The sequence below is a fragment of the Zonotrichia leucophrys genome, chromosome 12, assembly GCF_028769735.1.
Source record: "Zonotrichia leucophrys gambelii isolate GWCS_2022_RI chromosome 12, RI_Zleu_2.0, whole genome shotgun sequence".
Taxonomy (NCBI): Eukaryota; Metazoa; Chordata; class Aves; order Passeriformes; family Passerellidae; genus Zonotrichia; species Zonotrichia leucophrys.
In genome coordinates, this window is record NC_088182.1 from 10,900,787 (window position 1) to 10,926,296 (window position 25,510).

Below are 25,510 nucleotides of genomic sequence, written 5' to 3' on the forward strand. Positions count from 1 at the left end.
TGTTCCCCCTGGCCAGGAGGGTTTATTGCTTTTGCTGTGCACTCATTCCTTGACTTTTTCTGGCAGCTCATTCCTTGTTGGAATTCCTGAACATTCCTGGTTGGAACATCCCTGGGGGATGTGCGAAAAGGAGTTTTTTAAGTCTTAAGGCTCATATCAAAAGATGTGATCCAAATCTTAGCTCTCCCTGCTGAGGCCCAGGAAGAGTTAAGGTCTGGACTCTGACACCCTAAACAGTGAAAGATTCCCTTCCCTGTGAAGGTTTACAGCCCATTCTGTCAGCCACACTGCAGTATCCATGTCCTTCTCCTGCTGCTTTTATAAAATGAGGGAATGATGCTGCTGTCTAATAATCAAATCATCATTACTCTGTACTTGGAGGGAAAACCAGCCTTTGTAACAACGAGCAATGCCATTGCAATATACAGTGTCTGAGCTAGAGACATGCATGGCTGAGAAATAAGCTGCAGCATCAGATTCAAATTCAGCCTGCATGTTCTTCAGGACCTTTAGACCTGGAGATGAAAAGTCCTCCAGCTCTGGGGACAGTGGCTGTTGATCTTGATTCCTTCCTGCCTTTTGGTTTTTGCTGCCTCCTTTCACAAAGTCCACTGAATTCAGTGAGAAAACACTCAGAAAGCTGAGTAAGGCTTCCTTTTATTTGCCCATCTGGCCATCTCCTTTGCTGTGTATTTTGGGGTAAATGATGGGCAAAATGGGAGTTCAGATGTGCTGTAAGTTTTTTCTATTTGAGTTCCCATAGAATATAATGTGAGTCTGTCTGTGAGAATTATACTAGCAAGACTTTTACAGTCATTTGGTGTGAGTGTATGTCCTTCCAGGGTACTTTTCAGCAGATGCTTAAAATAAAGGAAGCAGATACCACTGTCCCTTACTGCTTTTCACAATTTTTTTATTTCATGAGGTGAGACAGCCACCCATGTTCTGGGACCACCAGCTTGCTGGCTGAACAGCACAGGCAGAGCTAAAGGATTTAGACTTTCTTCTTTGCAACTCTGCTAGTTGAAAATTATAAAAATATTTTTGTGAGTGTTCTCATTTTTTGATTAATGCTGGCGGATTTTCAGGGTTTAGTGTATCATTTTGGGTTGAGAAATCAGTCCCAAACACTGGGGGGACTTTGGAGCTGTTTGGGAACAGCTCTTTTTCGGAATTCTTTTGTGTTGGGATCAAAGGGTTGGCATTTGCAGGGGCAAAATGTCTGTGCTGTATTTATTAAAGCAGCTGTCATACTCCACACACACACACACCCCCACCCCCGCGCCGGAAGGGTGTGTGAGACTGGATGTGGCTGCGCGGACGAATCGTGACACAAAGTAGACACTCGGTGCCGGGAGTGTGGAAGGCGAAAACGCGGTTGGGTGTTGGAGGAGATGCGGGGGTGATCCGGAGCTGCTCGAGTCGGCTGCGGGATGCGGCGGCGGAGGCAGGGAAGCAGGGGCGGGGGTTCAGGACGTAACAGCGGCGGCACATTGGGCATCGGTTGTGAAGGGCTGCGCGCTGTGGAGGGATCTCTCAGTGATGGGCTGTGCTCGGCTGCTCAAGGTCCGGCAGAGGCAGAGACGGGGAAGCATACATGCAAGGCGCTGCAGTTTCAGCCTGCTGTGCTGCCGTTTGTAGACCCGGTGGAGGCGGAAGCGGCGTGCCCGGGCACGGGGATGCCGGCTGTGGCCGGACAGCGGCATGCAGCGCCTCGGAACCGGGACCGGGCTGCACCAAAGCTGCAGCGAAAGCGGGGGGGGGGAGCGGCGGCGGCGGGGCCTTTGAGATAGAACTGCGCATGCGTGCGGCTGATCTCAAAAGCAACGCTGCGGTTGGATGAGGGGGTGCGGAGTGATATCGCTGGTGGTGCGTGCGTTGTAGCAACTGCGCATGCGTGCGCTTGGTCAGCGCGGGCGGCCGCATTGCAGGCAGCCTCATGGCGGGCGGCCGCGGAGCTGCGGACACGGGAGATGAGGCTGCGCCTGCGGGAGGGAACGACGGGCGGGCCGTGGTTGCAGGGGGCGGCAGAGCCGCGCCATCCGGCAGCTCGGGAGGCTGCGGGGGGAGGCACGGCTCGGCCCGGGGCCTGCCGCGCAGGCGGGCGGCGGCGGCAGGAGCGGGAAAGCGGCCACGGGCGGCGGCGGGGCGGGCTCGTCAGCGGGAGATAAACCCGGGAGGCAGGAGGGGCGGCGGGAGGCTGCTGCGGGGGGGTCTGGGCGGCGGCCGGAGTGTGGCGTGCAGCCGCTGCGAGCTCGTAAGCCGGGCTGGGATGGCTGCCGGCCCGGCGGGCAGGGGCGGGACTGGCTGCAACTGCCGGTGTGAGACGCCGCGGCGCCGGCACGGGAGGGTTTGGGGGGCGGGTGCACCCGGGTCCCCGCGCAAGCGGTGCTGTGCTTGAACGGCAGGATGGGGAGCGGGGCTTCCCGCGGCAACGCGCACAGGGGGCGCTGCGGACGCCAGCGCCGCAGCGACGGGCGCGGACGGGACTCGGCCACCACCGGCGCTGGGTCGGCAAAGGGAGCGAGGGGGAGCCGCGGGTGACGCTGGCGGGCGGGCTCGTACGGGCGGGATTGGGGGGGGCGGGAACAGCCATAGCCGGGACCGCGGAGACCAACGAGATGGCAAAGGTGGGGATGCAAGAAGCAATGGGAGGGGCCGCGAGGTCCGGGGGCGTGGCTGGAGAAGGGCAGTGGGGCAGCAGAAGTGAGCAAGACTGCGGGTACCGAAGCTGTAAAGTGCGATGGGGGGGGGGGGTCACCTCCATTCGATACTGCCGGCCGTAGTAGAAGCTCGGCAGGGCAGCTGCTGCAGGCACCCCCTTGCAGCAAAGAGGTCAACTGAAGCCCTGCAAGCTGGGACCAGTCGCGGGGCCGCCACATCCTGGCGGGAGATTAATAATAAAGTTCTCAATCCACCTGTGTCCGAAATTTTCTTTACGACAGTCGCTCTTTACGGCACCTTTTACCACAGTGTTACTTTACGGACACAGCCTCATGACCATTTTCGACAGTGTGCTTTGGCACCTTTTCGACATCGCGTTTACGGCCTTTTACGACAGTCGCGCTTTACGACACCTTTTGCGACAGCGCTGCTTTACAGCACCTTTTACGACAGTCGCGCTTTACGGCCGATTTTGCGACAGTTTTGCTTTACGGCACATTTTGCGACAGTTTTGCTTTACGGCACATTTTGCGACAGTCGCGCTTTACAGCACTTTACCACAGTTTTGCTTTGCACCAGTTTATGGCACTTTACGGCAATTTGCAGAACTTTTATGGCACTTTACATCTCTTCATCACACTTTACAGTGTTTCCCTTTTTTTAAAATTTATTTTCAATAAATTTAATTTTTTAATTTTTAAGTTATTTTTTATTTAATTTTTATTTTAATTTTTTATATTTTTAAATTTTGTCTGGTGCTTTTTGAGGGTCCCCAGGAAGCGATGAGAATCTTGGCTCCGCCTTTCGAAAGATATCATAATTTTTTATGATATCTATTCTGTTACAAGAAAATGAGACATTAGTGCTATACTAAAGAAAGAGCAAGGAGACATCAGAAAGCTGGAAAGCAATAAGTAATAAAAATCAGGGACTGCTCACAGCCTTGGTACCAGTGTGACCATGATTGGTCATCAAGTAGAAACAATTCCCAGGAGACCAATCCAAGATGCCTCTTTTAGTAATCCGTCTCCAGAGCACACTCCACAGCCAGCAGATAGTTATTGTTTACATTTCTTTTCTGAGGCTTCTCAAGAGAAAAATCCTAGCAAAAGGAGTTTCATCAAACATGTCCGTGCCAGGTGATGGTACAGGCAGCATTGGCTGTCCGAGGTCACCGTGTCATCCCTGCCAGCCCAGGTGTCACAGCAAGGAGGAGAGAGCTCACCCTGTGCTCACACAGCCCTGCCGAGGGACTGGCTGCCAAAACAGAGCCATGCCATGGATGCCAGTGTCTGCCTGGCAGAGAAAGGACATGAGAAGCCACTGAGGACAGACTGGCACCTCTTCCCTGACCTCTGCCCTGCAGGCTGGGCCATGGGCAGCCACTTTGGGAAGGCTGCATTTGCTGCCCATAAGCTGCTCTGTGTCTTACAGGAGTTTGAATGCCCCAGGTTTGGGTTGGTCCAGAGCAGAGGGCAGTGAGGATAAAGGGAGAAGGCTGTGCTGCAGGGCAGCTGGATCCAGGCAGAGCCAATTTGGGGAGCAGCATTGTCTAAAAGTATTTCATTTTCCAGTTCTATGTTTCATTTCATTTTGCATTTCTGCTAGAACTGCATGTCAACAGGTTTCAAATATCCTCCTAAGTCCCAGCAGCCTGCTTGAAAGTGCTGTGTCGTCCTTCTGCAATGTGAGTCTCACTGGCTGCATCCAAACCTTGTGCTTGAAGAGCATTCCTAATTAAAGCAGTTTGGGCCTTTGGGGAAGAAGTGGCTGCAAAGCATTTCCTAAAGCATTTTCTACTCCAATTTCATTGTGAGGAAATACACTTGAAGGATGATGCAGGGATTAAGATTGAGACAAATACGAGTTTGGTGGATCAGTTTTACTTTGAGAGATTGAGAAACACAGGAAGCCCAAGTGATGATCCCAGAGGGTTTAGCACAGAGGTTTCATCCTCCCAGAAATACAAGGGCCTTAAAACCACTGTTAATTTGCTGACATCTTTTTATTTTAGAAACGCCTTAGATCTGTTTTCTTCAATCATTTTGGAATGGAAGCTGAAACAAAGCCATCCAGGCTTAATTGGAGGGATAAACTCCTGAGACAAACACCCCGTCCCCTCTGCAGGGAGAGGAGCTGAGCCAGCATTTCTAGAAATAAATCATCACCCCCAGCTCGGAGGGTGGGATGTGCAGTGTTCCCCTGCTCCCAAACAGCCCAGGACAGCTGTGACTCCCCCAGCACTCACTGGGCTACCCACAGAGCCTTTGCCATGCTGCCTGTGGGGCCAGTGCCTGTCCCTGGCCTTTCCACCATCCTGGACTCTGGCTCGTACCCCACACCCCCAGAGCCCAAATTTGCAGTTTGTCCCACACAAAGAGCCAGGGCAGTGAAGGAAAGGGAGTGCATCCTGCCAAACCTGCCCACACAGACATGTGACAAGCAGGCAGAAAGGGTGCAGAGCAGGAAGGGTGCAGGCAGCAGTGCTCTCAGGGGCTGCACACCTGGTTCCAGGTGTGAGGATGGCAAGAGACCCCATCTTGGGGGCTGTAGCCCAAATCCCCAGCATGGGACATGCTCACAGGCCAGCAGGCAGCCCAGAATAGCTCAGTGTGCCCTCGATTTGGGGTTACCCATTCAGCAGCCATGGTGCTGGGCACGGCTGTGGGCCCAACCCTCATCCTGCTCCCAAGGACACAGCTCCACTGCCCTGACCTGGGGATCACCCGAAACCCCAGTGCCAGAGGCCACAGAGACTGTCCCTGGGGACAGCAGCTGCAAGTGCTTGCACACTGTGCCCAGCTCTGTGGGACCCTACCTACCCTGCTGGGGAAGGTCTGGCCTTGAGATAGCAAAACCAGAAACAACAAGGGATGAAACAAAGCTTGTCAAGCAAACTTGTGTGTTTGTGTCAATTAATGTTGGGTGCAGGAGGGGAAATAGGCTTTGTGTCATACTGGAGAAATAGAAAATACTTCCTAAACCTTTGCAACCTTGTGAAGCCTCTGCTATGCCTGTAGTGACCTGCAGTTAAAGAGGTGGCCAAAAATGTCACTGCAAACCATGAGAGATACACAGGAGTGGGGCAGACTCCTGATTTTCCCAACTCTTTGCCCTGCTGTTGGACTGGGCTGTTAGGCACCATTCAGTTTTGCCCTACAGCTTTCTCCTCCCTCCTGTGCTCTGGTCCCACCTCACTTGGCACATGAAGTGAGCAGTGGCAACAAGAGAGATGCCGTTGCTGGAGTCAGTTGTTTCTCATTTTGCTCACTCTGCCTCCCATCTCAGCACAAAGGCAGTGTGCCCTCCCACCATTGTGCTGCCAGCACCCAGCAGTGCAATGAATTCCTGCAGCTGCGCCCTCACTCCTGCTGGCATCAGCTGTTCACTGGAGTGTAAATGCCAGTCTGAAGGCATGTTCCTCCTCTCACGGCCACTGAGCTTTTCAGCTTCCCTGGAGCAAGCTTTGACTGTTGACAGCATCAGGTGTCTGGTCTGGACAGGGGTGCAGATGGGTGAAAACATGCTGCTCTGAGCAGAGGCTGCCTTGCCAGGAGCCATGTCCCTGCTGAAGGTAGGGAGGGTTTTGCTGCAGGGCTCTGGAGCTCAGCAAGCCAAGCCCCACTCATGGAATGAGGAGTTGCTCCCCTGACAACCTTGAGCTGAGCCAAGCTTGTGCACTTGGCTTCTTGCTGCTGTGATTCAAACTGCACAGTGCCCCTGGCAGCCAGGGGCAAAGGCAAGAGTCTGGGGGAGGTGAGGTCTGTTCACAGCAGGCTGTGCCTGGGCTCACATGGAGAATAATACAGGTGCTCCCTGTAAAGGAGAGGGCTTTATGGAGACAAGTGGTGTCCCTTCTTGTGGTCATCTTCCCCTTAGGACTGTGGTTGTTGGCAAAGGCTTGAAAGAGCATCTGGATTTGAAAAGGGCATGATGGGCCAGATCCTGATGCAGTTTAGTTTGAACATGCTGTGTGCAAACTCCTGAGAGAGCAGCAGGGCTCTCTGCATCTCATAATAAACAGTTTGACTTGAGCTGAGCACAGAACAAACACACAAACAGTGCACCTGCTGGGACTGTATGAGCAAGTGCTGCAAGATACCAGCTAATCAATCAGCATGTGTGAGCTGGGAAAAAGGGTGAGACAGAACTTGCAGGAAAGGGCTTTCCATTCATACTAGCAGAGTTTAGCTTATGCCTTTACTGTGATCATAAAGCAACACACTACATCTGCAAGTCATGGGCTCATCCAGTGTGCAGTGGTTGTTTCTGAGTTTGCCTGTCAAGTGGCAGATGCCCCTTGTACAGGTGAAGTCTCTACATTCAGTAATGTGTGATTTTCCCCAAATTGGAAAAATTAGCATATCCAGCATTTCTGGACCCACAGTGTTTCCCTTTCTCCCATGCCAGACCTTGGCTGGAAGCTTCTCTGTCCATCTCCACTGTGTTTACTAAAGAACTGTCTGGAATCTGGGTGACAAGAGCTCTCCCAGTGCTACAGTGCTGAGGATGCAGCAGTTGTGTTGGTTCGTGGCATCTTCCCATCCTAGTGCAGTCCAGCCAGGAGGGCTGGGCATCCCAGTCTAGTTCAGCCAGGAGGGCTGTTTCAGGTGCTTACAGCTCTGCCCTTGTTGACCTCAACTCACCTGAATTTCAACATGTGAAGACAGTATGGGAATATGTTTACAGCAGATGTGTATCTGCAGATACAGGTGAGTCACTGCAAACAGCTACATCTCCTGCTGTGCTGCAGCAAGGATGCACTCTAAACTTCCTAGTATTTTTCCATCTCCTAAAATACTTTTCTACTTAACAAAGCAGAGCCAAAATTGGATCAGGCTTCTGCTGTATTTTGCATCTATTATGCAGTTCTTGCTGCCATCACTGATTTAATGTCTCCATTATCATGGAGCACTGGTCTGCCAAGGATTCCAGCCATCCAGCATGCCCCTCGGCCTTACTAAACATTTGTGAGCAGCCTTAAGGGGCTGCTGAGCTCTGCATTTTTACAGCAAAAGCACCTTGGAAAGGCTTGTGCTCCCTTCTGCTCATTTTGCAAGTCACTTCTCTCTAAAGGAGAGGTAAAACTGTTGGAGGAACCCAGAGAAAGTGGCAAGTTTCTTCTCTGGGTGATCTAGTGCTCAGGGCGATCTGACAGTAACTGTTCTGTGTAAGAGATGCTGAAGAGCTTCAGTCCCATTAAATCCCACAGAAACACATATGTAGGAGTACCAGTAGAGCCTATGAGTCAGTGACTGGCTCTCCTCAGAGGCAAGAGTTACCAGCCCTCTTCAGATACAGGCTGATCCCTCCACTCTGAAAATACATACCCACATTCCAGCTTAGTCAGCTATTATAATAGTTTTTCTGAAGATGAAATTAGCCTTTGCAGTTTAGTAAGAAAAGTTATAAACCACCTCTGGGTTCTACCCAGTGAAGATACTTTGCCCATTAAAAGATAGGAACTCCCCCTCACCTTCTTAGGTGTCAGGTCACTGTTCAAGGAGAGAGGTTTATATCTGGGCTCTGAGGGTACTAATAAGCCTGACCAGGCTCTCGTGGGCCTCTATCTACACCTATGGCCTGGTGTTCTATTTAAGCTCAGCCTGGGGCTTTTGTGAGCTTTGAGAGGGGAAATATTGGTGTATGTCTCCCTGTGCCTGCTCAAAGCACCTATTGCTTTGGGCTGTGATCCATAGACTGCCTTCCTGATCTTGGTCATCTTCTACTACTGTGGAACTGCCAAGTGATTCCTGGATGATGGCTGCCATTACAGACCTTGACTCTGACCTAGGGACTGACTGCTTTGGTGTTGGTTTGGCTTCATCTCATCCTTCTCTGAGGATCTGGACTTGTGGTTGAATCTGGGTCTCATCTCTGAGCTGCTCATCTGTCGTGGGTACTGTTGGGGCTGTCCTGCTGGCTGCTGTGTTCAGCTCCCTGCTGTGTGCTCCTCAAACCTGGTACAATGAGGCTTTGACAGTAAATTCTTCAGGCTCTGGTCATATCTCTAAAACAGGCAGAGCTAAGACTAAACCTCTTGTGCCTTGTCATCAACCTCTTGGCTTTATCTTGCTTGTCCTTCTGCCCCAGCTAAAAGCTTTAGAAGATCTGAGGCTTGCTGCCCTCATGACATCTTCATTTCTGCAGATTTTTCATCCCTTCCAGAAAGTATTTTGTTTACTCTCTGAGTTGATAAGCTCAGCATAGAGATAAAGGGGTTCTCTAAGCTGCACAGAGGTCCAGATTAGATGATGTGAATGGCCCCAAAGAGATGTACTCCTTTCTCCTTCCTGACTTGTGTAAATGGAGGGCTGTGCCAGCTGTGACAGAGCAGTGTGACCTGGCTGCCATTCCCCTCAGGTGAGGAGCCCTGTCCCCTGGGCTGTGAGGAAACCTGGGTGAGATTTCAGCTGGAGAGCTGTCTGTCTCCTTGCCCCATGTGACTCTGTTAAAGGTTATTCTGGCCCCTTAATCAAATTCAGTAGAGCTCTGCTTTGCTCTGCCCTCCAAGAATCCGCTGAGGTTTGCTGTCAGAGTGGCTATTAATGCAGCAATCAGCTCCACTTCAGTGAGAAGAGAAACACGAACCTTTAGGGGTGGGAGGCAGCAGGGGCACGTGGAAATGGGGAAGTAAAGCACAACTTGTGCCTGTTCTGCCCTGCACTTGACACCAGGGATGAGAAAGAAGCCGGGCTGGCAGCAGCACTGTGTCCCAGGTGGGCAGTGTGCTGTTCCTTAAGGGGAACAAACTGATGCAGAGATGAAGAAAGTTCCAAACTGATAGAGAAAATCTTGCTGGGGCTCTAAACAGGGCAGAATCTCTTCTAATTACAGCCTATTCTGGAAGGCATTAGTTACTCCAGTCACTCCTCTTGAAGTGTTTATTATAGATGTTCCCCAGCAGGATTTTGGATGAGAGCAGGACCTGTGTGTTTTGCCCAGAGAATGGCTGCATGCCTGGGCAGTGCAGGAATAGAGCAGGTACCCGCCCCTGCTTGGTACAGTCAAAAGGTTTCATGGTGTCCCAGAATTAAAAAGGCTAAGTCAGCAAATGAGCTTATACAAAGCTTTTCGGAGGCTCTGAAATAAATTCACATATTCTGGAAAAAGGGAGAGGTTAAATCTTTCCTTGTGTCTAAGGAAGGAGGGGCTGGACAGGGCAGGGAATTTTCCTCTGCTGGAGGGATGAGATGCCAAAAGGCTGTATAGAAGATTGTGTTAAATTGCATGGTGTGCCACAAGCCTGCTGTGTCACCCAGCCTCTGCCCCAAAGAGCAGGCAATCAAGGTAATGGAAACAGCCCATTTTTTCCTTCTGATCTAAGAATGGGCACAGATCACCTTTTGTTGCCCTGACAAATGTCAGTGGGCAAAGAAAGAAGGGTTAAACCCTTTCCTTGGTGCTAGTGACATTTTGCATTTTGTAACACTGCCAGAACTTAACATCTGACTGTTTATTTGTTTTGCTTATTGTTTACTTTATGCTCTGCTGAGCACAGGCAATAGATCACTTTCACCTTTGCAGCTGAACTCAGTTTTGCTGTATTTAGGACAATAAAACATCTCACCAGCATATTTCAAGTTAATGAGTTGCTGCTTTTTTTTTCATGTGGAGTTTCAAAATAAGTTAAATTCCCCTGAGATTAGAATTTGTGGTTAGTTTCTTTTTAATTGACAAGCCTTAGTCACCAAATTCTTTCCCTTAGCTATCACCTCATTCCTCTACCTCTGTAGTATTTGTTTGCAGGCATCTTGGAACAAAATGTGACCCTTCCACTGAAATGGGAAAGCTGGCTGAATTTCCTGAAGGCAAAAGCCTTTACAGTAACTCACAGGGGGAGACAGCAGAAGGATTTTCAGTTTTGCCAGCCTAAAATACACACTTGCTTTCTGATTCTGCCTAACAGACGTAACTGTGAAATTGAACAATTTTGGGGAAGAACAGAAAAGCACAGATAATGGTAATACCAAGAAAAATTTCTGAACAGCTTTGAAGCAGCTATAAAAAAAGCATTTAGTGCGATTGTAAAGCCTCTTTTACCAGTGCTCTGAACATCGGATGAGAATATACACCAGGTAGGGAGGCTGGAGGGAGATCAAATGAGAAATGACAAGCCTTTGACTATAAAGCTGTCAATGCCTCAGAAGAGAGCCAAGCCAGCTGCACCTATTGCAGGGAGTGTGAAATGGAGATGCAGGAGCTGTGCTGAGTGGAAGTTGGTGCTGCTGTTTAAAGATAGCTGGTGCTGCCCATCTCTGCTGGCTGTTTTCTGCTCCACTGGCAGCGCTGACCTGGCTGATCGATGTTGCCACTAATTTTATTTAATTTTCTTGCCTAAGATGTATCTTCTCCTTTCATACTCCCCCTTTGTTGCTCAGCCTGAGATTGATGTATAATGTCAAAATAAATCCAGGGAGCGCCATGAGCTTCTGAGATTTGGGAGCTGGATGTGGCAGGGTCAGGAGATCTGAAAGGCTTTTAGTTACCCACTTGTAGTGAGCCACCTGCATGCAAAGACAGCCAAATTACCAGCAACAAAGTGAAAAATGACAAGAGCATTCATTAAATGCCATGCCTGGGCTAGAATCTCAGTGCACTAAAGTGTTTTTATCTCATCTAATGGGTAAACGACAGCTCGGTAGTTCCTGCTGCATTTCCTGCTTGGTGGGGGCTGGGGGCTGCATTGATTCTGGGATAAAAAGGACTTTCAGAGCCCTGCATGGATGTGGTCTAAAAGAAGCCAAAGCAAGAACTTTAGTCCAAGCCTGTCGGCTTTTCCTTGCCAGGCTGGGGAAGGGGTGCAGCCAGTCTGTTACCTGCCCTGGTGGTGCTGGGGGAAGTTGCAGCACTGGAGCAGATGATGGAAAGAAAGAGCTGGCAAAAGGAAGCTGGCAACTGCACAGATGGGTGACATGTGCCAGGGCCAGCCTGCTAGGAGCTGCTAAGGTCAGTATCAATAATAGCAAGTACCCTCAGGTGGCTGTTTGATTCATTCAGAGTTCAGCAGGTTATGGCACGTTGACACCTTTCTCTAGTTGCTGAAAACCAGCAAGTTCATGACAGAAAAAAAAATACCATAAATTTTTCTTTTGGGAGATTCACTCTTCAAACAACAACAACAAAACAATCAATTTATTTACAGGGAAATAAAGACTCTGGGGTGTTTTTAATGAACAATTCCTTAAGGGATAAGAATGCTTGAATTTAAAATCCTGATCACCCTCAGAGCTATGTCCTGCTGTCTCAGTGACATGCTGTGTGGGAGAGGCAGAGTACCAGGCACATGGTACAAGCCCTGCAAGCACAAAGACATTTGGTGAGACCATGACAGTACAGCTGTTTCCTCAGTTGGAACTTGCAATGTTGGATTTTAGCATCCCCTGCCCTCCTAGAATGTGTGAAAGCTGCTTTGAAACTAAAGAGAAAGGTTCCTAGCCACTGCTGAGGAAAACTTGAAATCATGAGCAGAGTGCCCAGTGAGAAGGGACCAGGATGCTTTTGGGTCCTTTGGTTTGGAGTCATGTTATATTTGTGGCCTTGAACCAAGAGTTGCACAGCTTTTCTGAGGGGCCACAGGCTGCAGGCCTGCAGGAGGGGAGTGGGATGGCTGCAGTTCATCCAGCTGGCAAGAGGGGTTGAAGTGCAGGGAGCTGGCATGTGTTCCCTCACAACTGCTCTGGTATGCAGGACCTCTCGACCCTTGTTTCTTGGACACCTGTCCGACAAAGCCCTTGCTTGAGTCATTTACTGTAACGTTGTGCCCTGAGGCCACTAAAGATGTGTTTAATTTGAAATTTAGTGTAATTGGAGCAGTTGGTCTGGTTGCTGTAATAATGATTTTCGGCAGGATATTCAGCATGTTCCTCTGCTGTGCTATCCACCACAACTGCTCCAAGAGTTACAAACCCAAGAACTTCTGCAATAGAGATTTTTTTTTATTTTAATAGAGCACACAGCAGTTTGCACAGAAGGGCATCAAAGAGGGGACGTCAGCTGAATTAGTATCAATGTGACAGTCTTGGGTATGGTGGTGACACACCATGGAATGGTTTTCCCAGCAGGTGTCAAAGCAGCTGTCCCTGCTAGGGCAGAGCCTCCAACACAGACCCAGCTTCAGAAACAGATGCCAACACCCCAAGCCTCAGGGTGCAGTGAGTGATAAAAGACAAGAAGAGATTTTCTGCTGGATCTCATTCTAAGCAGCAATGAGAGGCTCATTGGGGCTGTGAAGGTCAAAGGCAGCCTTGGCTGCAGTGACCACGAGATGGTGGAGTTCAGGATCCCAACTTAAAACTGGGAAGAGCTCCAGATCTGCATATCTTTATTTGGCTAATAAACCAGAGAGTCAAGCTTCCATCCAGAGGGACCTCGACAGGCTGGAGAAGTGGGCTGAAAGGAAGTCCTTGCAGTCCAGCAAGGTTTCAAAGGGATGCACCTGGGGAGGAACAATCTCACACACCAGAATATTCTGGGGTGTGTTATTTATTAGATCAGAATATTACTGTGATGTTGAGCAGTGGCACAAGTTGCCCAGAGAAGGTGTGGGGTCTCCAACTTCGGGGATACTCAAAACCCATCTGGTCATGGTCCTAGGAAACTGCCTTAGGTGACCCACCTGACCAGGGGCTCGGACCAGATGGCCTCCAGAGGAGGAACGAATTTGCCCAAGGGGAGAAGTTCTTCTAGGTGATGAAGTAGGTGGGAACTGAGGGGTGAGGGAGAAGCGGTGGCTCCGTTACCCGTGGACAGCTAAAGAGAGGTCAGCGGGCGATGCGGAGGGTCTCTGCTTTGGGGGCCGTCGCTGCCCCGGAGTTGCGGCTGCCGGGGCTCTGTTCTCCGGGGCTCTGCCCGTGCTGCCGGGCAGGTTCCGGCGCATCCCCGCTGCCCTCCCGGGGGCTGATCACCCTCGCCCGGCGCAAGCAGCCGCGCCGCCGGCACTCGTTGTGGGCACCGGGGCCGGGGTGTGGGACCGCGGCCGGGGGCGCCGGCCGGGTGGGCGGCGGCTCCGCAGGCAGGAATTAGGAGCGAACGGAGGGCAGCGCTCCGCCCCCGGGCCGCCGCTCGGCGGGCAGTGCGGACCCCCCTGGCGGCTCCCCGCCCCCGGAGCGGCGCCGGGCGGCGGGAGGAGGCGGCGCCGGGCGGCGGGATGCGGAGCGGGGCCGGGCGGCGGGCGGGCGCGGCGGCGAGGGGCAGAGCCCGGCGGGCGGCGGGGCGGCCCCGCTCCCCGTGAAGAGGCGGTGCGGCAGGGCAGCGGCCGCCGCCATGCAGCCCTTGCACCGGGCCCCGGCGTTGCTGCTGCTGCTGCTTCTGGCCGCCGGTGAGTGAGTGGGGTTGGGCGGCGGGAGCCGCTGCCATCCCTGCGGGCTGGGCGGCGGGTGGGTGTCCATCCCCTCCGCGGGCACCGGGACCCCCGGGGGGAGGCGGCTCTGCTCACCCCCATCCCGGGAAACAGCGTTGCGCCGCGGCTCCAGTGCCCCGGTGCGCCGGGACCTCTGCGGCGGGCTGGTCTCCATCACCACGCCGTTCCCCGCAGGCACCACCGACCCGGGTACCGGGACTTGCGGCGGCTCCCATCTCCCACCCCGGAGCTATCCCTGTGAGCCTGGCACTGCCCCCTACCCGGGCATCGGAGCCCTGTGGGGCAGCGCTGTCCGCCCCGGGACCCCCTGCGCTCCCGGCACGGCGGGCTGGCTGCACGTGGGCTGCCCTCCCGGCTCTCCCGCCCCGGAGTGGGGGCATCCGCACGGAGCCGCGGGCACCGGGCGGTCCCGGTTCGGCCCGGCCCGGGCGGTCTCGGCTGCGGCAGCGCTGCCCCGCACCGCCCGCTCGGGTGTCGCTGGCTTCGTCTAGCGTCGTGGTGATTTTGCGAACTACCGTGAAACTGATACAAAGAACGGGCCACCGCGAATTGCTGCACGATTCCCCAAGAGCCTCCTCTTGAAATTTGGAGGAGAGGTAGGGTGCCAGGAAAAGGCAGTTAAGTGCAGGAATAATTATACTCGGAATAGTTATGAATGTTCTGCTTCTATTTTTAAATAGTCTGGGGAAATTTCCCAACAAAGGGATCCCCCAAAGACCGATGAGGCTGAGATTGTCCTCTTCCTCCCTAATCCATCCCTTTGTACAGAAATCTGGTTAGTGTGGAACAGGAGTTCTGAACGGGGACATTTGAAGTGTGGGGGAGTCTTTGTCTTGAGTCATTCTGACAGGGAAGGAAGGGCTGACTTACCAACCAGTCACTGTCTTCCAGCACGACCAAGCTGTGATACAGTGACATCCAGTCCCCTGGCACATCTCCTTTATTACCCAAATCTCCTGAAAATGTTCCTGGGGGAATGTGTCATCTGTAGAGCTGCTCTGTCTATGGGCTGTTAGTCTCTGTCATCTGAGGCTCCTGAAAGAGAAGAGATAAAGCCTTTTAGGTTTGCAAACAATAGTGAGCTTAAAGAGCAAAATGGATCAGAAAACCTGTTGGGGTTTTGTGCCAATACTCTGTGGCACAGAAGCAATAAGTCTTTCTGGAGCTGAGGAGGGAGCCAATTCTGTGGTTTCCTCCAGGCAGGTTGTCCACACTGAGGGAATACCTTGGGCACAGCTGGCAAAGGTTCTTCAGCCATGTCTCAGCAGGAAACCCTGTCCCCAGATTCAGCCAAGCCTCTGCCTCCTCCAGAGAAGAGTGTAAGATGTGAGGGGGGAGCTGCCACAATCCCACCCTGCCAATCTGCCAGCAAGGGTTGACCCCATCCCCATAGCTGGAAAGCTATGTTTGCTCTGCACAGGAAGGAGAGGGACCTCATGGTGGTTTTAAAATGTGGCAGCCAAAAGGACCACCACTGGTACTTCTGTGCTGAGGGGAGGAAATGCTTCTTATTCTGCTGAGGCTGCTGGAAACTTTCTAGTGGTGTTGTCCAGCTGGTGGTGACACAGAGGGTTTGGGTGCTTGGCTTTCCCTGTGATCCTCCCTGCTGTCCTAGCAGGAGAGGCACAGGGATGGGAGGTGAGGAGCAGCTCCCAGGGACAGCTCAGTTCCTAATCCAGTGAAATTTGCAATCCTGGTGGGCTGTGGCAGTACTGTGGGGCTGGACTTGGCTGGCCAGGTTTCCCCAGACCAGTGGGCTCCTACCCAGATGGGAGGTCAGGAGTGGAGATGCAGACTGCTGGGAATTTGTAGCTCAGGCTCTGTTCTGGGTAGAAGCTTTGCTTGGTGGTTCAGAATCAGTTCCAATCTGCAACAATTCAGTGCACCCTGGCCTCACTTCTCCAGTCCCACAGGACAGGAACAGTTAATATCTGAGAGGGAGCTGGATTGACTGTGTGCAGTTCCCCACATTTCCCTGGGCTGGGAGCCTCCACAGACCTGCAGGATGTGCTGAAATGGGACATGTCCCTCATCAGGGTCCCATCAGACTGCTAGGCAGCACAAGTCTGTTGGCACAGTTTGCAAACATCTCTCCAGGCTCTAGGGTATCTGAGCCCCTTTGGTTTTGCAAGTGTAAAAATGATGCAGGGGGAGAAGGAGGGAGTTGGTCTCCTTCCTCTTTTTGTCTCCCCAGGTGGCTGTCTGCATGTGGGCTGTTTAAGGGCTTTTTTTTTCTTTCTGCCTGCTTAGAAGATGTCTTGTTAGCATTGTGTGAACAAGGCAGAGATGAGGGAGTATAGATCAGGATGAATGAAAATTCCCTGTAGTCAGTTTTTCCTTGGCCGCCTCGCTGCCATAAGGAAATGTTCATTTAATTACAGGCATCAGGGGTAGAAATAACCACATTAAGCCCTCAAGGGGAAGCTGCCGGCGATGAGCTGCAGATCAGAGTGCACAGAAGTTTTCCCACTCACTCTGCCTGGGAAGAAGCTGTGTGGGTACCTGGGGGAGCAGCAGCACTGACAGCCCCGCTGCAGGGCTGGGGCTGCAGGAAGGTGCACCACAGCTCCCAGCTGGTGCTTGGGGAGCTGGCTCCTCATTCCTGCTGGCTGTTTGTGGAAACCAGGGCACTACTGAACCACGTAATCCCAAAAGAATGGAGAGAGGCTCTTTGTCAGCCACACGAGCACAGCCTGCACCGAGGCCAAGAAAACACGTGTGTTGGTGTATTCAGAGGGCCAGGGATGCTGGCAAGGAAGGTGCACCCTGCTGGGGCTCAGAGCAGTGCCTGACTGTCCCTGTGCCTGGTGAAGCCCTGTTGTGGTTACCAGGCTTTGGATGTACATTCTTGGTTGTGGTCAATTTGTTCGTGCTGGGAAAGCAGCTTTGCAGCCCTCCCTCTGTATGCCAGCTGCAGTCATGGCTCCTCACAACACCATTGTACTGCCTGGTGTTGTGAAGGTAGTCAGAACCCTTATATGTGCCCTGGGACCACCAAACCTTTGCATGAGCTTTTTTTTTGCCTATGATACCTATGGCTGTTTGGAGAGTGGAGCCTCTGGGGGATGCAGTGTGTGGCAGGGTGGTTGTCATTGCTCTGCTACAGGGGCTGGAGTGGAGTGTTTTGTGCTCAGTGTTATGCCAGGGGATTTAAAAGGGGTGTAAAAGGTTTCAGTTACATTTTGATAGGTGACCATGTCTCAAGGAAAGTCCCTTAGGCACCTGAGGTATTGCTTGCTCTGCCTGGGCAGGAAGGCTTTGCAGAAGAAGTGGGCACCGTGCCTTTATTGGGTGTGCTGGAAATGAGAGTGAGCATTGTGGGGTGCATGGTCCAGGCTGGGCCAGAGTGAGAAGAGGAAGCACAGGCTTCAGAGGCAGAAATAACCACATTAAGCCCTCAAGGGGACTTGAGGCACTTAAGACCTCAAGGGGACAGATGAAATGCTTTGGGCCTGCAGGAGGGCAAAGAAGTCTGTGGGCTGTGGTTTTTCTCTTAGATCAGTGGCTTTCATCCCTAGGGGCCTGTGGGCTGTTTGAAGGGGCATGATATGCCTCTTCATATGCCCAAGAAAGATATGGCTATGAAAGATAACTGAGGATAGAAAATTCACTTGTACTGTGTAGAAATGCCTACCCAATGCTGTTTTCCCAGGGGCTGCATCTCCCCCGGCCCCGAGCTGGGAGCTGCCATTGTCAATAGCAGGAATTGAGGAGGAGAGCAGACGTGGTGGCAGCAGAGGAGGGAGGTGTGAAGGCTACGAGACAATCCAGGGAGGGAGTGAAGGCAAACAGTCTGGGAGACTGCAACCAAGTGAGATTGTGGCTCCAGGCATGAATGGTTGAGCAGAGGGGGGAGGACAGGCCGGCATGGTGAAGTGTCTCCTGCTTGCGGGGAGTCTCTGGTGTGGGAATGGGTGGAGGTGTTTAGAGCAGTCTGGGTGCTACAGATCCTAAGGACAGGAGACCTGACACATCTTGGCGTTGGGGTGAGGGTGCCCAGCAGCCCTGGACACCAGCCCCAGTGCTGACCAAGGGCACGTCTGCAATTATCTGCAAAAGCAGGTGCATCCCTGGCAGTGCCGTGCTGTTTCCCATGGGTGTACCTGGCCCTGCCTGCCGTGGATGTTCTCTGCTGAAGTGCCCAGGGAGCAGATGTTGGCCGTTCTTTGTGAGGTGGTGCCCACCCAGTACGTGCAGACACGCACTCCCTGCAGCTGGGTGGAGCTGGAGCTCTCATTAATGCTTGCTGTAAGGAGCTGTAAAAGCTTAAAGATGCTGGCACAACATCCTCTAAAGAGCTGTCCCATTGCAAGGGCTTCTTCCCTTGTGCCTTGTTGCTCTTCCTGAGGTAGGTGGGTAAGTATGTGCTCCCTGCAGACCAAGGGCTTTTCCTATTGCTTTCTAAAACATGGAGACACGGGAAGGTGGATGGTTTTAGAGGGACACTCACTGAGGGACCTGGTTGCTGGCAGTACCAGAGAAGGATGGCAGTCTGATCTTGTTTTCTAAAGCCCTAATTGGAAATGACCTCTGAGATTAGGGTCATGGCTGGGTGTGTAAGTAGTCTAGTGCAGTGTGGGAGAGCAGCAGTAAGGCTGTGTGGGAGCTGCAGTGGGAGAGTTCTCCTGGGTGGTGTGTCCCAGAACAGCTATGGTCTGCAACTCTGAATGAGCACCAGAAGAACTTGGTTTCATACTCAGTCATCACATATACTTCCCTGTGCAAGGTGTTGAGGGTTTGGAGTGCAGAGGCTGCAGGTGACTGTGTGGGAATCAGCTTGGACATCCCTCAGTCAAACAACATTTCTGCCTCTTCCTCCACTGGCCATGGTTGGGATCCCTTTTTGTTATTTAAATTACCCTGCATTCTGTTATGTTCTGGAAGTGGTTTGTGCCCTGACCGTTCATCCCTGGGGCCTCTCTCCTCTCTGCCCTTGGGCCTTGCTCTGGGCCTTTCCAGGCACAGTGGCCTGGGGGAGGGAATATCCCTGGCAGATGCTTCCCTCATCTGGTCATTGTGCTTCTGTCCTAACTGATTATCAGTAAATGACCCATTCCTGACCCAGCTCTCCTAGGAAGTAACATTGTTGGGTAGCTCCTGGCTGTGGGGTGGGCTTGGAAGGAAGGTCAACGGTAGCAGGGCCAGATGGACATTCTTGTGGCTGCTTCCTTGGCAGTGCCACCATGCTCTGACCTCCTTCCCTGTGCAAGTGTGCTTGGCTCTGCCAGTTGGTGGTGACAGGTAAGTCAGAGTGTGCCCCAGGCAAATGTTCTTCTCTTCATCAGGCTGATCCTGCCTGCTTGGCACTGTGGTGTAGCCACAACACTCAGGAAGGAGAGGTAAACCAACCTTCTGTTGGGTAAACTGATGAGCGCTCCAGCCCCTCTAGAGATCAAGCTGAGGTGGTGACATCTTAAGGGATGATTGTGTGTTTCCTTGGAGAGAAATTGAGGTTTGCTTGTTACTAATTAAAAAGCAAAAAAATTTTAAAGGCTGTTTAACACAGTCACAGCTTCAACAGCTAGATTCCATTTCATCTCCCCAAATCCCTATTCTCATTTCAGCTGGACACAAAAATGACTTATTTCCTCTTTAATTTCTAGTCCTGTTCAATAGGCCAATTGGGAGCTTTTAAATAGCTGCCCTGTCCCATGGAGAGGTGACTTGCTTTGTGGCAAAGCGATGAAGTGATTTTTGGTCAGCCAATGTAGAAAACACTTTGGGGTTCTTTTAGAATTATGTAGAATTGTGAAACTGCTTTTGTTCACAGCACTTTGTGAGAAAGATGGCAGATAGCCTTTCTTCAGATTTTTTTTTTCTGTTGTTGAGCGAAACTCCCTCATCTGCTTGTCTGGGGCTGTTGTGAATCCTCTGCTGAGCTGAACAGAGCGAGCTTCACCACTTTGACTCAGAGCTGTTTTCTGAGCAGTCATGGGGTCAGCACTAGCAAACTCTTTTCATCTGTATCCTCCTGGCTGGCTTTTCTTCAGTGGCCTCAGAAAGGCAGCACTGCAGCATTATTCCCTGCTGTTGGAATTGCCCCACTCTGCTCCTCACAGAGGTGAAACACCTTCTGCACTGGCTCCAGCATCACCTCTGTGGGTGCTGGCGGCAGGACAGCACGCAGCCAGCGCAGGAGCTCCCATCCCATCCCGCCTTTGTTCCCTCTCCCCTCTCAGTCTACCTCTCCCACTTTCTCTGCTTTCTGGCCCCTCCTCTGTCTGCTCTGGGAGGGTTTTCCCTCCCGTGCTCTAAGCCCTGCTGTTTCCCCGAAGGCTGCCTGCCCTTTTTAGCATGCAGAGCCTCGTCTCCTCCAGGTTACGCAGAGGTGCCGCAAAAATAGAAATGAGAGACAAACGCCCCATTGAAGCAGCTGGTGAGCCCTGGCTCCGTTCCCTGCTCCCTCCCATCTACAGTTGCAGGTCTTTATTCATTTGTTTCTTTATTCCTATCACTTCATCTGTGTTTTAGAATACAAAATTGGGAGGCTGATGGCTGGTAGAAGTTGTCTAATCCCTGTTACCCGTCCTGGGAGGAAAATGGCCTGCAACTGAGGTCTTGGGCATTAGATTTCCTTTCTCAGCTGTGCTCCCCTGCCTCCCAGCTCAGCTCATGCTTTGATTCTTTCTTTGCCTTGGAGTTGACAGCTGCGTGGAGCTCCTTTATGAGAGGCTTGAAAGAGAGGGGGAAGATGGCAAATCTTCGTGCTGCTTTTTGGCTCCCCAAGCCTTTGGGTTTTTGCTGCCTGTGCAGAAGGCATGAATGAAGTGGTGTCAGGATGGTGTCTGGAGAGGTACTGATTTGTACCCTGGTGTGGTGGCTCTTTAAGCCCTGGGGCATTCAGGCTGGTGCTGGCACAGAGGGTTCCCCCAGACCAGTCTCTGCATCCCGTGCCTGCAGATCAGACCCCAAAGTGTTACTCACATCCAGCGCAGGGACAAGACACCTGTCTTGCTCAGGCTGGGCATGACTCATTCCTAGGGATGAGGTGGTGTAGTTTTATCTTGGGCTGAGGAAAGCAGCCCAGTAAACCAGATAATGCAGCTTAGGGGGTTTTAACTGAGTAAACACTTCAGAGTTAAAGGAGGGTAAACAAATTCCCAGCATCTGAGCTTCCCACATGGATGGAAATAGCTCTCTGGATTACCAGGTTCACCTGCCATGAGATGTGTGTTGTAGAAGGGGTGGGGTGGGCTCTGGCTGAGCTCTGTAGGCAGCCCTAACAGAGTGTAGCTGGTGGAAAAGAGGTTTGAGGCAGTGTAGATGCTGGCACAGAGGTGCATTTTGAGACTTTGCCTTGCTGCTGGGGAGACCCAGGATGTGCTTTGTTGTGTGGCTGGAAAGCTGAGGTGCCACATCAGCCACGTCTCTGCGAATGGGAGTCAGGGGAAACTGAGGCATTGGGGTGGATAAAGAGCTTGCTCAGGATCCAGGCAGTCAGTTGCAGTCACATATAAACCAAATATTCCATGTGGCCTTGGGCCTGCCATGGTCTCTTCCTATCCTGCTCTCCTTTGCTGGATAGCTTTGAGAATAATGTTTCTTTCCTCTTCCTTGCTGCTCTCTGTCATGTTTGCTTAAGCTGCAAGCTCCTCAAGACAAGTGCTCTCTCTGGTGCTCCATCAGGGATGCAGGTGCTGTCTGTCAGCTGGGGGAGCTCACACTGGAGCCTGCTGAGCACCCCAGAACCAGCACAGGGCTGTCCTGGGTCTGTGCTCACACGCAGGAGGTGTGCAGGCTCTTCATTCCAGCTGTGGAATTCACTGTTCCTGCATGGCTCAGGAGCTGGCACATCCCTAGAGATGCCCTGAGGTGTTTTGGTTGGCTCTGTGATGCTGCAGTGGCTTCCTTCTCCTTTGATATTCTGCCTCTTTTGCCAGTCCCTTTTTGTTGCTGCTCAGGCCTCAGCTGATCTTGCCTTGGATCAATAGGGCAAAACAAACAAGATTGAGAAATGCTGAAGCCTGGCCCAAGTGTGCATGCAAAAGGGTAGCCAATATTTGATTTTGATGAGTTCAGAGAATAGTGGAGGAAGGTGGAGAGGGTCAGAGCAGGCAGAAGATTTAAAATTGCATTTCTGGCTTCCAGTTTTCCCAGGACAGGTTTGGTAATCTGCTGTCAGGTGAGCAGTGACTCCCAAATTTTCTGTGCCAACTTGCCAGTGTCTAAAATGATCACACCAGGGCCAGCCCATGTGCCATTGCCCCACAGCTCATTGCAGCACTTGTCCTGGTTTGGATTTGTGCTCCTGGGATGTGGAGCTGTAGGGCACAGTGCTGGGTAGCAACATCAGGAGGTTGCCTTGTCTGTGCCCTTGCCTGAAGGCAGTTCAGCTCTGCTTAAATCATTTCAGGCCTTGTGCATCCAGATCTGTGTGCAGCTCCCAGGTGATGTCTCAGCAGTGCTTTGTAAAATCTCTGCTTCTAATACTTCACTACTCTGCAAGGATTTTCACATCTGCATTCCAGTGATATCTCAGAGCTGTTCCTAATACAGGAGTTTCTCCTCTTAAGACATTTCTGATGGATGTTTTCCCAGCTTGTATCAGAAATGTTTTGTGCTAGTTCTCAAGGGGGCTTATCACTTTATGCTATTTCTTTTCATAATATTTCTGTTATTCCCATTCTCAAGATCACCTAGCTGTACCTGTGGTTTTTCTGTGCAGCGAGGATGTCTCCTTGCTTTGTGTCCTTGGCTAATTTCATTATCACCTTCCTATTTTTTGTTGCAAGGTCACTTAGGAAAATGTAATAGAACAGCAGATCCAAAGACAAACCATGAGGAATTTCACTAGTAGCCTCCCTCCAGCACAAGCCTCTGTAATTTTTTTGTACAGCCAATGCCTTACAGTTTTCCTGCTAATAGGTGTTTTTTCTTGCGTCTCTTGTAATTCCTCATGAGGCACTGTATCAGATGTTTGACTGAAGTCCAGATGGATTAGAGCTGCTGCATTTCTGTTGTCTAGAAAATCAGTTATCAAAGAAAAATACCAAATTAGTCTTCATTTCAGCTTATTCAATTAGTTCAGTTCAGTGACTACTTCATTAACAATTGAGGAACTGAGTCTGAGCTGAGAAAGCAAGAAAACTTGTCCTTTTTCCTTCTAATCTATGAATAAAAATCAGCTGTGAGAGGATGAGTTCTTTTAGTTTTGATGTGCTGAATGATAGAAATGGTTCAGTTCACCCAAATTAGTTACTTCACTTGCTTAACAAAACTGTTTTAAATATAAAACAGCTTTTGGTAATTTTATTTTTTCCTTATGCCTCCATATTTATAATAGTATTTAGTAGCTGAATAAAGCCAAATCCCAGGTGCTGTTTTCTTGCATTTTGATTGGAGTTCAATATGCATGTGAATGTACCTTGACACAAATCACAATTAAAGTCTCATCTAGGAATCAAGAAGTGTCAGTCAATCCTTCTAATAGTTAAAATGGAAATAATAATGATAGAAAAGTGCAAAATGCAGCTTTCTCTCCTGCTTAGTGTTAGGAGGATGTTTGCTGTTGTCACAATATGATTGTTACCTGTAACTGTCAGCCCTTCCTTATGGAAACCTACAATGTGACTGCACTGAAGTTCAAACCAAAATACAGATTTTCACCCTACGGATTTAAAACATGATTAATACTGCTTGTAAATAATATTGGTTTGAATCAGCCTCCCTGCATATAATACAGCTGTAGATCAGGACAGTCTGATAGAAACTTCATTGCTTTCACAAGGCCAGAGTTTCATGGCTGAACTATATGACATTCCACCTCCTCTCTGTGATTAACAAGGCACCTCATCCTTTAACAGAGGCAAAAACACCTCAGAGAGGGTGAATCATCACCCCAGAAAGAGGTGCCCCACGCTGGATGATTGCTTGGCACTGACTCCTCCTGGATGTGAATGCCACTCTGCATGCTTGTGGATGTTTCCCAAAATACCCTAATTTTCCTCTTCAGCTGAGAGCACAGCCCATCTCCAGGGCAGGTTGGCTTGGCAGGAATAGGCTCCAAGGGGAAGGCAAGCCCAGTGGGTGTCATTCCTCTCTCTGATGTGTGTTTTCTGTCATCATACAGGGACCTTGTGCCTCTGCCTCGCCTCCTCGGAGGACCCAACTGCCGATGGCCTCACGTCAACCTCCCTGCTGGAATTTGCTATGATGTCCCACCTGGAGGCCATGAATTCCCACGAGCAAACCCGACCAGAGGCTGCAGAGCCAGATCTTGCCCCTGGCTCCCTGCATGCTGCTCCAGGGTCAGGCTTTGCCAGTGAGGAGAATGAGGAGTCCAAGATCTTGCAGCCCCCACAGTACTTCTGGGAAGATGGGGGAGAGCTCAACGACTCCAGCCTGGACTTGGGACCAGCAACAGGTAAGTTCTTTTTACTCCATTCTTCCTCCCACTCTGCAAGGACTCTGGGGAAGTGGAAGGATGTAGGGATCTATCTTCCTGCTTCGACACAACTCTTGCTAAGAGGGCCTGAGATTAAATGTCAGCTCTGTTTTCTCACCTCAGTGCCTGATGTGTCCCCAATGAACTCTGAGCAAGCACAGGCTTTAGAAACCAAGTTACAGCTGATCTTTTTATTCCTGAGCTGCTATAAGCTGGGAAAAGCACTGTCTCCATCTAGTTTCCCATTGCCTCATGCCCTCCTTTCACTTTCTCCCCTTTATGCTCTCTTCTCTCTTGTTTTTTTCTGTTGCTGTCTATTAAGCACAACTTTAAGGTCTCAAGAGCCCGACTGAGCTCAAGGCCATCTTAGCATTTGAGTCAGAACTGAGTTCCCTGGGTCAAATTCTGGATTCCTCACTCTGTGACTTCAGTGGGGATTTGGTCCAAGAGAAAATAGCAGGTTTTGTCCCTTGGGTGGCTGTCTTTTGCCTATCCTGTCCTGCTACTTCCTGAGAGGTCATGACCAAAATGGGTTTCATTGGCATTAGAGTTTGCTTTCTTCTCTGGAGTGTTTTTCTGAGACCACCGAGTCCCCTCAGTAGTCTCTCCCCATACCCCTCATTGGCTTTGAGATGCTCTCAGAGAGAGGGATGGCAGGAAGGGGGAGGTGCATTGCAGGGTTTCCAGTAGCTTAGGAGATTATTTCACATGCTCCTGCTCTTAAGTGTCATGTGGGGCATGTATTAAGTGTTACCCAAGGGCCAGGCTTCAGCCTTATCCCTCCTCCCTTATGCAGTATCGCTCTCAGCACATCTGACTGAGGTCTGCAATTAGAAAGCACAAGTCTTGTTTTGTCTCCTCTCCTATTTCTGTGACCTTAAAAAACACCTGTGCTCACACAGGGCTGAGAGCTGCAGAGCTGTGGCTGGGGTTGCCCACTAGGGCACAGCGCACACGATGTGGGGCAAGGGCCAGGCCAGCTTAGGTCTCCAAAGCCCTTTGCTCACTGACAGGGCTGCTAAACCTGTCTGGCTGTACTCTGGCTGCCCTGGGGCTCTTGCAGGCCTGGCTGTGGGGCAGCTGTGCCATGCAGTGGTGCT

General features: G+C 51.2%; 1 protein-coding gene across 1 annotated transcript in view; it reads left to right on the plus strand.

Annotated features, from left to right (window-relative positions):
* The first annotated feature begins 13,711 nt into the window (after positions 1 to 13,711).
* The window catches only part of PODXL2 (podocalyxin like 2), a 32,714-nt gene continuing 20,915 nt past the window's right edge, over positions 13,712 to 25,510 (plus strand). The window contains exons 1-2 of the mRNA XM_064723796.1: positions 13,712 to 13,984; positions 24,096 to 24,389. Coding sequence (XP_064579866.1) covers positions 13,930 to 13,984; positions 24,096 to 24,389 — 349 coding nt within the window. The 5' untranslated portion in view covers positions 13,712 to 13,929. The remainder of the gene's footprint in view (positions 13,985 to 24,095; positions 24,390 to 25,510) is intronic.